The sequence below is a fragment of the Carcharodon carcharias genome, chromosome 9 (assembly GCF_017639515.1).
Source record: "Carcharodon carcharias isolate sCarCar2 chromosome 9, sCarCar2.pri, whole genome shotgun sequence".
Lineage (NCBI taxonomy): Eukaryota > Metazoa > Chordata > Chondrichthyes > Lamniformes > Lamnidae > Carcharodon > Carcharodon carcharias.
In genome coordinates, this window is record NC_054475.1 from 49,782,548 (window position 1) to 49,797,745 (window position 15,198).

The 15,198-nt window shown below is 43.2% G+C and overlaps 1 protein-coding gene across 1 annotated transcript in view; it reads right to left on the reverse strand.

Annotated features, from left to right (window-relative positions):
* Window positions 1-15,198, reverse strand: part of LOC121282177 (synaptotagmin-6-like) — a 324,735-nt gene that overhangs the window by 14,199 nt on the left and 295,338 nt on the right. The window contains exons 5-6 of the mRNA XM_041195727.1: window positions 1,931-2,102; window positions 215-344 (exon numbers count right to left, since the gene is read on the reverse strand). Coding sequence (XP_041051661.1) covers window positions 215-344; window positions 1,931-2,102 — 302 coding nt within the window. The remainder of the gene's footprint in view (window positions 1-214; window positions 345-1,930; window positions 2,103-15,198) is intronic.

Below are 15,198 nucleotides of genomic sequence, written 5' to 3' on the forward strand. Positions count from 1 at the left end.
TTTGGACACACATGATTTAAGCATACGACCTCATATTTAATATATAGATTTTTCATTTCAGCTATAGTATTTCAGGAATCATTATTTACAACTTGTTTGTATTCAACTGTAAGACTATATAAAAAGGAGAATGATTCAATATCTATGAAGCACATACTATCAGTGGCATGCATGTTTTGTAAATTTACTACAAAGCAGTCTGAAGTTCTCTTACCTCCACCAAGGGGTGCCAATGTGCAATTGGCTTGCGTGGGTATGCCAACATTTCATTCCAGTGGTCCCTCCCTAGACCTTCAGCATTGATGCCCACACGACACACTCCAATGATCTCATTATGCCCAACTCTGACCATCATGAAGGGAATGAAATTCTCATTAACATATATTCCTTTGTGCAACTTCGATTATTCACAAAGCAGAAATAGACCAAATCTAAGCTATTCCAAGAAGGAATCAGCCAATCTCCTGCATTGGCTCAGTGTGCAACTGGCTGCCCAAAGTAAATCTGGGCTGTAGAAATCATGGTTCAAACCCCAGCCTGTGTTGAATTAGCTGATCTTAAGAGGGTCAATAGTAGGGGTCTTACAATTGGCCTTGGTGCCGCTGAGCTAGGAAACTGTAAAATCAGCCAGAGTTCCCATTTCTGGTCACTCCCCAGTAGATTAAACTGAAAAGTATATGCATGAGGAGAGAATTGACGTCAAATATTTATGTACACATTCTGATTTCACAGCTGAAGAATACCCTTTATTTGCTATAGCACTGTGCATGGGCGGTCAATCTGTACACAATGCATGCACTATAAGGGAAGAACTGATTTCCAGGACTATGATTATTAAAGTATATCTTTCTCTAATGACTTTTATTGCTGCAAATTGCTTGTTAACAGTTTTCATAAGTAGGCAATATTGCCTGTGAAAAAACACTGCATCTTTTATACTCTGCCATTTGATTTAGTATATCCCAGGTTTAGCATTCCTTTTACTTTTAAAAGGGAATTTTATATTTACTTGAATAGGATAAACAAAATACAGGATTATGGGGGAGTAGTCTCTGATTGGATAGCTTTATCAAAGAGCTGGCACAGACATGATGGGCCAAATGGTCTACTTCTGCTTTGTGATATTCTATGAACATTAATTCCTATCATAGTTGATTGCTTATAGAAGAAAATGTTAGAACTGGGAGGGAGGAAGGTGATCAGGAGAGTGAAGTGATTGATGGGGGTGGGGGCTATTAGGAGAGTGGACATAGGCAATCGGAAAAGAGGGGATGTGATTGGAAGAGGAAATTGAGAGAAAAAGGATGGGACTGATGAGGGAGGTGATTGAGAGGATGATCAGGAGAGGGGGAGATCTGGGGGGAAATCAGGAGAGCACAGGAAAGTGATCAGGAGAGGGTAGAGTGATCAACAAAGGGGAGCAATCAGGAGAGCGTAGGATGATCGGGGGTTGATCAAGAGAGAAATTGTAAGGGAGGGGGCATTCAGAAGAGGGAGTGGATGAACCCGGGAGAAAGTGGGGGTGATCAGGTAAGAGGGGAAAGGCGATGGAGGGGTGTCAAATGAAGGCCAGCAACTATCTTTGATACTGTGATGGAGAGAGAAGATGCAAAGGTATTTGTCTCAACGTGTTAATATATAGGGTATGAAGCTGCACGCAATGCCCAGTATTGGTTGTTAAGAAGGATTAACAATGCTTGTGGTGATTGGTGCTTTGACTGAAATGGATTATTAAAATAACAATTCACTTTAAAATGTATTTATTGTCCACATCCCCGTGTCTCACTCATGCCACACATTGCAGAATAAAAGCTTAGATCATTAATTTTTCAGTCTGGTATCAGGAGAATTTCCCCTGATAATGGACTGATTTGAAGTGGAATCTCATGTCTTGTCGGTCAGTCACTATTATAAGGACCCTGGTACTCACCGGTCATAGTCCATGACTGAAATCAGCAAGCTGACCTGGTCCATGTTCTCTGGAGGAATGTCAAAGATAATTGCCTCATTGTAAGTAGGATTTAGTGTGTTTTTCTTTATGGTTGTTTTCTTCTTTTTTAGCCGTCGTCCTTCACACAGCAAAGACACCTTAACATATGGATCTAGAAAAGTAAAGACTTTCTATAACATGCATGTATTATCAACGGATAGCTTGGGCTCCTAAAGAACCCCGAATAGGAGGCAATAATGTTGCTGTTCCTTCCCACAGCTCAGTGAGGCACAACGATGACTCAGACTCACTCACCTTCATTTCACAATTATGGAGAATCCAAATATCATCCAAAGGTGATCTGTTGCAGGATTTGGTTTGGCTCCAATCATATCATAATGGCAAAGCTTTGATATGGTTGAAATAGTGGCTGCTTTTCATGAACCCCAAAGTAAAATCTGCTAAGCTCTTTATGATATTTCCTTTGACCTAATAGGGTAAATTCTGTCAGGCTTTGCACTCAGTGCAATTGTTAAGTATTGCATCTTTAAATGATTCTTTTTATCCCATTGTGGGGTAGGAAGTAGGGGGAGGGGTACTGCATTTAACTCAAAGTGTGATCATTAAAGTCAGGGCTAACAGTAGCGACACTATTGCAGAATAGGAATGAATGTAAAAACACGATGATGTTCCAATCTGAGAAGAATTACGTAAAGAGATTGTTGGTGTGTTTTACACTTTTCACTAATGCCTGTAAATAGTTGACAGGTCTTCCTGCATTGTATTCGCAGATGCGTTCGCTGCTATTAGTGAATGGAGGAAAGTGCACCATTATTAAGGCAAATTATTAATTAGTGCTTTGGTCCTTTCAGAAATTGGAACATTTAAATCCAAAGTCATGGCATTTTGGCAGTTATTTGCGGTCCCTGCATTGAACCTAGCAAATTAATGGGCCCAATTCATGTGCTCCTAATTTTCTGGATGTTCAAATTAATGACCAAATATTCAAGGCTGCAGTGAATGGAATGTACTGACCTTCACATTCAATCCAATTCATTTTGTCCAATCTGTGTATTTGGTAAGCAAAACTCTTCACTGGAGTCTCACCTCACAATATATTACAAGGAAAGCATTAGGTATGTAAGGCATTCTACAATAAGCCCTGTGAATCACTAATTTCAACACATTGTCATGAACACTGAACTTTTCAAGATGGTTATGTTTTGAAAAGTACCTTTAACTGAAAGTAAAACAGAACATTTCAGAAAAACCTCAGCTCGGACATATACCCATGTGATCCTGTTGCCTCGGGGAGAGAAATTCAAACAGAAACCCATTGAAGTAAGGCTGGCAGTTTTAACAGCTGTTCTCAGCATATCACAGAAAAACGTCAGCTGCTGTTTGAGACACAAAGAAGCTATCGCTGTGGCAAACAGAATGAACTCTTGTGGATTAACAACCAAGCAAGGTGCTGTTGAGGGTTCGGTTTCTGTTCAAAAGATAGGAAACAGAACAGGCTCTTGAAGAATTGAGGAATGGAGAGTCGCCAAGATGTGACTTGCTGGTGATAATCATATTTGATGAAAACCCAGGCTGAGTGGAGTGATTGTCGAAGGACACTGGAAGTTTTGACCTAGTGTGGTGGGGAGAAGTGAACCTCTGCCGGCAAGCTGGAAGTAACTATGATTCTGTTCCTGTAAAGCTACATATCGGTCAGAAGTGGCGTATTGTATAAAAATGTTTCATAAGGCATATTTTAGTTGCAATAGTGAATGTAAAACCTACCTTTTTCTTTAGTTTGGTGTATTACTGGCCTGTTAATTAATGCTTGATCTATGTTGATTTTAGTTTGCTTGTCACAGTAAAAGTCTTAAAAACTGAAAGTCTCTATGGGGATTGTAACATACACACACGCATGAACACATGCACGCACACACGCATGCACACACGTCTCCTTCCAGGATCACTCATGGGCCAGCTATGTGCATCTGAACTGCTAGTGGGGTGGGGGGAGGGTGGAATGCAGGGGGAGGACTCATGAACCCTGTCAATGAAACTTAGGAACAACATTACACATTATTCAGTGAAAGTGAATATATTTTCAGATTATAAAGTGGCAAAATGTGTTGACACGTGCAACCACTTGTGATCAGAATTTCTAAACTTTTCTAGGCCCTAGCACTTCTTCTAGTTGCTGCCCTGATATCCGCAGCAGAGGTGGGGACAGCCTGTGAAATGGCTGGCCCTGTTGCTCCTGATTACTTTGTCGTGGATCCTCTGAAGAGCCAAGGCCTTGAGGGTCCCAGCTTACTTTGGCTGTGGGCCAGATGCTCCCTCTGGGTGACAAAGGATGAGGTTGAGGCACTCACAAGCTAAGGGGACTTAAAAGGTGCAGACAGCCTCTGAGATTCCTGAGTGGATGACCCAGGGGTGTCCAGCTGCTGCTCCTCCTCTCTTTGGGTGACCAAAGGTTCCGGCCTGACTGCTTGAGGGGAGGGAGGACCTGGGGGGATGTCGAGGTACCCCGTTTCCCTCTCACATGGCCACCACAGGAACTCACCCATGGCTACCACAATGGATTGCAGAACCATGCATTCTGCTAGACCGGTGTCTCCATGGCATCCGCCATCCTCCCCATGGAGACCTCCATGTGTGCAGTTGTAGGCACCACTTATCAAAGAGTAGGCGGATGCACTCCTCTGGCTCACGTGCCACTCTGTTGAGGGCTTCCAACAGCTCTGTGTGATGTTCCCCTGCCTTCTGCTGACTCTCCATGATGAGTTGGAAGGCTGAGTCCAGGGGCTCATCATCTGACTCGGACCTTACAGATGCCTCTTCCTCAGCAGTCTTCTGAGTGCTGGGGAGCTTGGCTGAACCTGCCTCCTCCTGCTGTGGACATGTGACCCAGATTGTGAACCCAAGCCTGCTCTATGTCTAAGTCCCACCTAGTCACAGCACTTGTGGAGGGTGTGGGTAAACACTGTGAAGAGTCTTCCAGGCTGCTTATTTCCAGCTCTTCAATGGAGGAGGTGTCTTCTTGGCTGGAGGTGAGGACCTGGATGGAGCTGAGGGACTAGCTGGCTGAGGATGTCAGTCACTTGGCAGAGTTCCCTGTGAACCAAAGTAGAGATAGTTAGTGCATAGCAGCAGAGTCAAAAGCAAGAGAGAGAGCACTCACAGTTGTGTTGGGAGAGGGATAATGTGGTGCAGGATCCTCACGTGTGTGTTCGCCACAGACCTCATCGTCACCGCCAACACGGTCTACATCCTCACCAGTCACTGCAATGGCATGCTCCTCAAAGTGAGTGAGGGACCTATTGTGGGCCACTCTACCTCCCGATCTGGGACCTCTCCCTACTGTTTTGAGCCAATTTATCCTGCATGAAAACAGATGGAGAGCATGTGAACAGGACACATGGCACTGCATGGAATGTTTGTGCGGTGAGTGGAGCCATGGACAAGATGAGGACGTGAGCAGAAGGAGATATGAGCCTGATGGCGATATGAGGGTGTGTGTGAGAGTTAGTGGTTTCGTACCTTGAGGTGTCAGATCCATGTGAGTGTGTGGTGGGTTTGTGAGTCTGTGAGTTGAGAGTGATGAAGTGGTTGACTTACCCTGGCAGAACGGATGAGGGCATTCATCCTCTCCCCACACTCGATGGCTGAACTCCTTTGTGCTCTGGTGGTGCTGACCATCACTGCCACTGCTTCCCAGGCCGGATTGGTGACTCTGGTAGACCTCCTGCGGGGGTAGAGGTCTTCGCAGTTTCCTTCCACTGGCATCTAACAGGTGCCCCAGAGAGGCATCTCTAAATTTGGGGGCTGCTGTCTTTTTGCTTTCAGGGTCATCTGTCCCCTGCAGCAGTCCTGATCTGTAGACATGAAGTAGGCTGCACATTGGTGCGCTTTAAATATGGCACCCGAAGCAAGGAAGTACTGAGGTCAGGGCGTGGCAGACAAATCCGAGCCCACCCGCAGTGAACCAGGCTGTTTTCCATGAATGCTTTATTAGTAAGGCAGGGTGCGCCAGGAATGGGATGATACAGCGTCAAAACCCATCATTGCAGCCGGCAGGTAAAATGACTTTTTTCATGCCCGCTTCCACACTTAGTGCAAGTCTGGGATGATTCCACTTATAGTTTATAAGATCAACCAAATCTTTCAGTGCTTATGTTAAACAGACAGACTGCTGGTGCTGAGATATTGATTTCTATAAGCCATCTATTTATCTACACGCTTGAACTCAAAACTTAGGTTGGAATGTTCCCAGATTTGCACAAAGGGCGGTAGGGTGCGGGAAAAAGTTGTAAGTTGTAAAAAAGTAAGGTTTTCACGCCATTATGGTCCCATTCTCGCCTCATTAATTATGCACCTACAAGAAACACGTTCTGCCACGTTGTTAGCTCGCTGCTTCCTCACGCAGGGCGCCATATTTAAACTGCAGCCATGCACACACTTCTCAATGCTTTCAGCCCAAGACTGTTCCAGTGAAGACATGGCCCCAAAAGCCAAGAGGGATGCAGCCCACCCGATTCCGGCTGTGTTATGCAATGTTAATGGGATTAATTAACTTAATTTGATGAGATGCACTTTTCTACAGCAATAGAGCAAGAAATCAGAGAGCAGTTAAGATTTATATTCTCCCCAGTTTCCTCATTTTGTACACTCTATCTCGTTGAAAGGGCGTGCACAGGATCGAATCATTAGGCCTCTGCTGTCTGCCAGAGGCCTTGGGGATAGGTTATTGGGCAAGGAGGAACATGAAAGTGAGAACTGCTTAGATCAAAGCCATCAGACACATGATTAGCTGCTGGGGTGACCAGGCATTTACCTCTGGTTTTGTGCCTACACATGGAGTTTCCTTTTTCTTCTTTTTGTTGGTCTTCAGCTTTGCCAGAGTCTTCTCTTGGGTGAGATATTATCTAAGCATTTCTAGACTTCTTAAATTTTTGTCTCTGGTCTGGCACTTCCCTTGTACTGACCATTCTCAGAGGTTTCATTGCTCTCTTGTTGTAATTATAGTTTTGGGAAATGTAGGACTGTAGCTTTAAGAATAATCCTGTGTTGGAGAAGCAGTATATGTAAAGAATTTTGGTGCAGGACCGAAGTGGTTATCTGGTAAAATGAGTCCTGTGGCCGGGCCATTGTTGTACCACGTGGAAGTGGAGGGCCAGATCACCCGTAAGCATGTGGATCATTTAAGAGAAAGGGAGATACCCCAACAAAATTATGTTCCACCTGTAACCATTACTGAGCCTATGGTTCCTGTTGAAGTTACTCAACCAAGGATAGACATGCCTGATGTCTCTGTCGGAGTGGAAGACACTGAACTGCATGTGCCTAATGAGGTTCCAGAGAATGTTTTTCCTAAAAAAAAATCCAAAGTCGTGGAGCTGCGACATTCCACATGGATCAGGAAACCACCTGAAACTTGTAATTTCATGACCTGTGTAAATATTGTAATGTCATGAGATAAATATCTTTGTAACTACAAAATGTACAGAAAAGTTAAAGGGTGAAGAATGTGGTAATTATAGTTTTGGGAAATGTAGGGCTGTAGCTTTAAGAATAATTGTGCATTGTAAGATCACATGATCTGTGTGAACCAATGTGTTAGCAGCGGGGGGAACCTCTACAAGGGAGTTCTTCTTTAGTTGTAGAGTTTGATGCACACACATAGTTGCTGCTGCTGTCTTGTAAATAAAGTTAAATGTTTCCACTAAGAAAAGTTGTCTGAAGATCAACTCCATTATACATCTCTAATGATTTCTGTGCTTTAATTGATGCTTTGCAATGGTTCCCAGATGGTACTATCACTCTCCAACCTATTTAACCATCTCCCTATGAAAGCCTAACCTCATTATTAATACGGCCCACATCTTATCTTCTCATATGTAAACTGCATACTTAGCTGTATTGATTTTCATCTGCCACATTTCTGCCCACTTGCAAACATTTTCTAAGTTCTTAGCTTTTGGCTGTTTTTTCCGGCTCTATCTGTCTCCCACCCTCAGTCTAATGTCACGAGTGAAGTTGGCCAACTTTCGTTGCATTTCTGAATGCATAGAGCAGAGCCCTTGCACTGAATCCTAGGATACTCCACGTGATTCCCATCCTTTAAATAATTCTCGCTTCTTCCTCTCACACAACTCCTTCCACCGATATGTTTTACTTGTAGACCTACTGCCTTATGCGTGAAGAGCTTTACTGAAACATTTTTTTTGAACTCTTGATACCATATGTCAAAGTCAATGACTGAAGTATTGGCCTTGATTTAGATTTTACATCCCCCTCTGCTAATCACCCCCCCACCCCCACCAACCACTCTTCCCGCACCCTCTGTCTACAAGTAGGATAGGGGCATAGGGGTAGGGGGTAGGGCCAGAGATAAAAAACAGATAGAGAAACCTGACCACAATGAACCTGAACAAGAACAAGAAGAACTGGAAGAAACACAGCCAGGTTACCGAAGTGGAGGAGTTTCTGGAGGACGTGAAGCTGCAGGAATGGCCATCTTGTGTCTGAAAAGACAGATGAAAGCCTGTCTCGTTGACACTAGAGATGAAATGAAAGATCTGTTCCATAATAAAGGAAAATTGATGCCACTGTGAATTGATCTAATTCTACAGTCATAGTTTAATGTTTTTCTAAATCCAAATCAAGCGGGTGAAGAGGTTCCTGCAGAAGGCAAAAGGGGACCTGATTAACATTCAAAAGTTGCAGCCTGATAATATCATCAATGCTGTGACTTAAACTGAACTGTAAGTCAGTTGGAGGTCCTGTTGGATTCTTGCAGCAGACCCAAGGCAGAAGTCTCTGAATCCCTCAGGCTATGGTGTGAAGATCAGCTCCTTTCAGCACTCATTGTGTGCCAGGTGGAACTCCCCCCAGTCCTCACAAGTAAGCCTTCAGCCACCAAGCAAATGTTATATTGCTGCTTGGAATATCTGTCTCTGCCCATGGCCCCCCCCCTCAGCTGCAGCTTCCTGGCACTACTTACTATTCCTGACCTTGATCCAGGCAGTCAATCTGGCTGGCTGCTGGGCGGGCATTGGTTTGAAATGGTATAGGTCCATCACATTCCCTACATCGATAATTTCTCAACTCACTACCAGGCTCACTTGCACCCTTCCATGTCCCTCCACTAATACAACAACATGTACTTTTATAGCAACTTTCCTGTAATGAAATATCCTAAGGCACTTCATAAGAATATTATAAAACAAAATATGACACCCAGCCACAAACTGAGATATTTGGATAGCTGACCAGAAACTTGAAGAGAGAGAGATAGGAGAGAAGTGTCTTAAAGGAGGAAAGTAAGGTAGAGAGGTGGAGAGTTGTAGGGAGGGGATTCCAGAGCTTGGGGCCTGGGCAACTGAAGGCACGGCCACCAATGGTGGAACATTATAATTAGGAATGCACAATTATTTATTTCCCTCTCCACTGATGTTGTTGAGTGTTTCTAGAATTTTCTGTTTTTTTTCATCAGAAAACAGATTATTGGGTCATGTATTCCACTACCATTTGCTGGGTGCTTGCTCTCTACTTTACATTCATGACTAGACTCCAAGAGGTACTTCATTGTTTGTGAACCAATTTTGGAGATCTTCTAGCTATCAAAGGTATTGGATAAAAGAACATTCTTTCTTTCACTGCTTTATCAACTTGCGTTTCACTCAATCCAGTCTCTGTTTACAGATGAAAAATATAATCCCACTGCACTGCTTCTCAGTAACTACTACCCGTTTTCTACATTTTGTTTTCCCAGCAATGGGTAATAAGTGTCAGACAACATCATGACAAGAACTATCACAGAATACTAATGGCAATATTATGCTTTCTAGGGATTGCAAGTTAGAACTGCTTTATGCATGCAGTACCACTGCTTTTCTGAGTGAGAGTTTTCATAAATAATAAATTGGAGTGAGAGAGCAGATGTTACATCAGCCAAACTGTATATATTGTACACTAGGAAAGGCTATTTAGAGGATTTGTATATAAGGGGAATACTTGTGGACCCATTGGGAACGTGTGCTTAAGCGAAGGAGACAGGAATTCAGCATTATAGTTCGAATGCTGTGCTCTCTGTGAAGACAGGATTGAAACAAGTTAATTGATTGGCTTAAATAGGCACAGTAAATCAGCATTAATCAGATCACCTGTTGTCAATAAAGATTCAGCAACCTGAGTTAAGGTGTTGCTTTCAAAAAATCTGGACCTATTGGTGTTTGTTGGGTATGGGAATGGATCTTTACTTATTACATGGGATTGTTCAGCAACTGTGACCAATTGCAGAATCATACCTAACGTTAGTCCTCAACCAGCCCACGCATGTAAAGCTCAGAACATAATGTCTAATGTTAGATGATTCTGTGCTTGGACAGCACTTGCTGAACAATCCCATGTGTGCTTAGAATTTCACTAACAGCCAATTTGAGATTATCAGTTGAGCTTGCAACATAGCTCACTTACGCTTAATTTCTAGAAGCTATGTATATCCATATGACAAATCCTCTGCAGGCAAAAGGAACATGTATAGTCATTGCAACTTTTTTCAATTAAATAAAGGCACAGACAACTATAGTCCCCTGATGCATTCTCCATGGCAACTCCTTAACCAATCAGAGTCAACTTGCCAATCAATCACAATCAACTTGCCAATCAATCAGCACCCTTTTCTCATGCAGTATAAATAGTTGCTCCTTTTGAAATTTGGCATTCTTACGAATGTCCTGATGAGTACAAGATGAAAAGCTTCTACAGTTTTTCTTTTTTTTCAGCAATACTGAAGTTCTGTATTACCAAGTGGCTTTCAATATTTAATGAATGAAATAAATTCAGTTTCAGTACAATTTACTTGCTTTGCTATAGCTACAAAATGACTATCAAGCTGACAGGCAACTTAACATTTAGTTGGGGGCAATTTTTAACCAGCGCCTGCCCTTTTCCCAACATGTCCGGTTCTAAAGAAGACTAATTGATAGACATTGATTGCTATGATTAGTCAACAGCTCAATTTATTGTGTATCATGCACCTACCAGAATGGCAGAAGGTGAATTAGATGGATCTTGGCCTCTTTGCTTTTAGCAAATCCTATGTTCCTAATGAAAACTGGCTGCCTCACTGTTGAAAATCAGGGATCACCACCACCTGCAAGTTTTCCTCCAAGCCAGACACCATCCTGACTCGGAACTATATCACCGTTCCTTCAATGTCACTGGGTCAAAACCCTGGAACTCCTTTCCTACATTTATATCACATGGCCTGCAGTGGTTCAGGAAGGTGGCTTACCGCCAGCTTCTTAAGGGAAATTAGGGATGGGCAATAAATGCTGGTCTAGCCTGTGTTATGAATTCAGTTCATTATGTCTGTGTGTGCTATGTAAATTCGTTGTCTATGAACATTGTGGCTTTTAAGGGACAGGATGTTCCAATGCTGTTACTTTGGCTCCTGCCTAATAACAAGGCTGGGACCCTATGGGGGTGTGTTGATAGGCCACCCAGATCAGTTCATGGATCAGTTAATGTTAGTCAGTCAGTAAGTCAGGAGCAGATGAAAAAGAAGGTGGCTAGCTCCATACAGTTGAAGTACTGATAGCTCTGAAGAGCTGGGGGCTAAAGGAAGCCCCAGGACCCATTCGGTAGCTCTGTGCAGCTGGGGCTCAGGGAGCCCACGGGCAGCATTAGCTCGATGCAACTGGGAAGATTGGAGCTTGGTGAAACCCAGGATCAGTCACCTGCTCAGAGTAGCTAAAGAGCTGGAATTGTGCCAGTGATTGGATTCTGCAGTGAAGACTGAAAGTCCTTAAAAAGGGAGACAGAGTTTTAAAGAATAAACGCACAAGGGACAACTCTTCTTCAGTCAGTTTGAAGTAATGAGGAGAATTTCAAAGCAGAAAACAAAATTGGGAATCCCTTATGAAGGAGATAGAGTTTTAAAGAGTTGGGTAACTCACAGTGAATACTAACATCTGGGTGGGTTCTTGAGAAATCTGTGGGATCTGTCTTGATGGAGTGAGGAGCAGAGGAGCGCTCCAGGTTTAAAGGGAGAAAAGCTGCAAGGTGCAGACTTAAAGCAAAATAGGCTTTTGAGAAGCCAGAAGATTCAAGGAGACAGTGAAAGGTTTATGACCCCTTCCTATGGGCATGTGAAGCAGTGGTATTTTTTTGGCATGGCTGAGTATCTGAGAGAGAGTGCGTGGAAGACAAAGCTTGAATGCAGATGGTAATCCGGGGAGAAGAACAATGGAAGGAGAGTTCAAAACCCTGGAAGTGGACCCTTGTGGAAGGCATCGTTTTTAGGAGAAGATTCAAAAGTGGGTTTTTCAAGAGTGGAGATTGGAAACCCTCATGTGAAGGACAAGCATCTGAGGGGAGTTGATGAGAGACCCATAGCATCTGTTTAGGGTGACATCTCTCACTTGGTTTCAATGTGTGGTGTGCCTGACCACAGGTCACCTGGACTCTGTATTTACTGTGAACACGAGAGTATAAGATAGTTTTTGTAACTTGTGGTATGCTTACAAATCTGTATATATCTGGGAAGTTATAGTTGTGGGTGAAGGTGTCTTGTAATATAGTTCATCTTTTCTTCTTTAATAAATGTTTTATTCTTTTGTTAAAATTTCATCAACTGACTCCTGTGATTCTGTTCAGTGACCACCCTCCACAGTTCTAAACAAAAAATAAAAGTTAGAATCTATCAAGCCAGGTTCCACCCTGGGATCTGACTTGTCCTGCAGTAACATCAACTGGATCATAACAAGAGCAGGGAAGCAGAGGTGCTCTGAAGAGTAATACCAGGTTTGAAATGTTAACAGATGCTGTCAGACCTGCTGAGTTTTTCCAGCATTTTTTGTTTTTGTTTCAGGAAGTCTGTACCCCAAGATCAGTCTTTACAGGCTTTATTTCTATGGAGCTTGATAGATGGAAAGTATGTGAACTTTTTAAAAAATTACTTATCTGAGGAGATAGGTAATTCAACTTCTCATCATGTAGTAACATGTTTTGGGGTGAATAGCTCATTTAACAAATACTGTTTAATGACAGTGCAAATAATTCTTAGTTCATTAGCTTCAACCCACCAACTGAACAGTCATTACTCATGTGTGCCCTTTTCATGCTATCAGGTTAATTTCTCCAGACAAATCTGAAAGTTATTTTAATGGTTTGTAACAATGATTGGAATTACACTAGCCAAAGTTGTCAGTGCATGCAGAACTGTGGAAGATTTTTGATTCTTTTTTAAAATGTCATCTGTTTTGTATTTGTGTGCATTTTAGCCCTCCTGCAACCCAGTGCTAATTTTAAAACAGTCTTTTGCATCTAAGCACATTTCTTACAGCTGTGATCTAATTTCGAGAACACAAACGACGTGTTCTGTCCTTTTTAGAATCAAATATTTCCTGTTCTATTAGCACCAACAGGTTACATAAGATTAATATAGCACATTTCTCTAGCTCAGGATGTTCCGAAGTGCATTACAGCCAATTAAATTCTTTTGAAGTGCAGTCACTGTTGTAATTAAGGAAAATGCCAATCTGTGTAACCCAAGGCCACAAAAAGAGCAGTGTGAGAATGACCAGGTAATCTGTTATGTTGTGGTTTTGACTGAGGCAAATATTGACCAGACATTAAGGAGAACTCCTCTACTCTTCCTTTAATAGTGCAATAGGATCTTTTACACCTACCTGAGAGGACAGACATGGTTTAACATCTCTTCTGAAGGGTGGAACTTAAGACAGTGCAACACAGATGTGTCAACTAGGATTATTCGCTCATGGTTCTGGATTGGCACCAGATTCGACAACCTTTTGACCAAAACAAGAACAGAAATACCTGGAAAAACTCAGCAGGTCTGGCAGCATAGGCGGAGAAGAACAAAGTTGACGTTTCGAGTCCTCATGACCCTTCAACAGAACTAAGTAAAAATAGGAGAGGGGTGAAATATAAGCTGGTTTAAGGTGGGGGGGTGGGGGGGGAGGGGAGGGGTGGAGTGGTGGGGGGAGAAGTGGGGGGGAGTGGTGGTTGTAGGGACAAGCAAGCAGTGATACGAGCAGATAACCAAAAGATGTCACAGACAAAAGAACAAAGAGGTGTCGAAGATGGTGATATTATCTAAAAGAATGTGCTAATTAAGAATGGATAGCAGGACACGCAAGGTACAGATAGCTCTAGTGGGGGTGGGGTGAAATAAGACTAAAAGGGCATAAAAGGTATAGATTTACAAATAATGGAAATAGGTGGGAAAAGAAAAATCTATATAAATTATTGGAAAAAACAAAAGGGAGGGGGAAGAAATGGAAAGGGGGTGGGGATGGAGAAGGGATTTCAAGATCTAAAGTTGTTGAACTCAATATTCAGTCCGGAAGGCTGTAAAGTGCCAAGTCGGATGATGAGGAGCTGTTCCTCCAGTTTGCATTGAGCTTCACTGGAACAATGCAGCAAGCCAAGGACAGACATGTGGGCAAGAGAGCAGGGTGGAGTGTTAAAATGGCAAGCAACAGGGAGGTTTGGGTCTTTCTTGTGGACAGACCGAAGGTGTTCTGCAAAGCGATCACCCAGTCTGCGTTTGGTCTCTCCAATGTAGAGGAAACTGCATTGGAAGTAATGAATGCAGTAGACTAATTTGGGGAAATGCAAGTGAAATGCTGCTTCATTTGAAAGGAGTGTTTGGGCCCTTGGACGGTGAAGAGAGAGGAAGTGAAGGGGCAGGTGTTGCATATTTTGCTTATGCATGGAGAGGTGCCGTAGGTGAGAGTTGAGGAGTAGGGGGTGATGGAGGAGTGGACCAGGGTGTCACGGAGGGAACGATCCCTACGAAATGCCGCTGGGGGGGTGAAGGGAAGGTGTGTTTGGTGGTGGCATCCTGCTGGATTTGGCGGAAATGGCGGAGGATGATCCTTTGAATGCGGAGGCTGGTGGGGTGATAAGTGAGGACAAGGGGGACCTATCATGTTTCTGGGAGGGAGCAGAAGGCGTGAGGGTGGATGCGCGGGAGATGGGCTGAACAATCCCCATCCACCACTACTCTCCTCCGTCTGGCTGAACATGTTCTCACATTGAACAATTTCTCCTTTAACTATCTCACTTCCTCCAAATAAAAGGTGTGGCTATTGGTACTCGCATGGGCCCCAGCTATGCCTGTCTCTTTACGGGGTATGTGGAACATTCCTTGTTCCAATCCTACTCCAGCCCCCTCCCACAACTTTTTCTCCAGTACATCAATGATTACTTTGGTGCTGCTTCATGCTCTCGTCGGGACC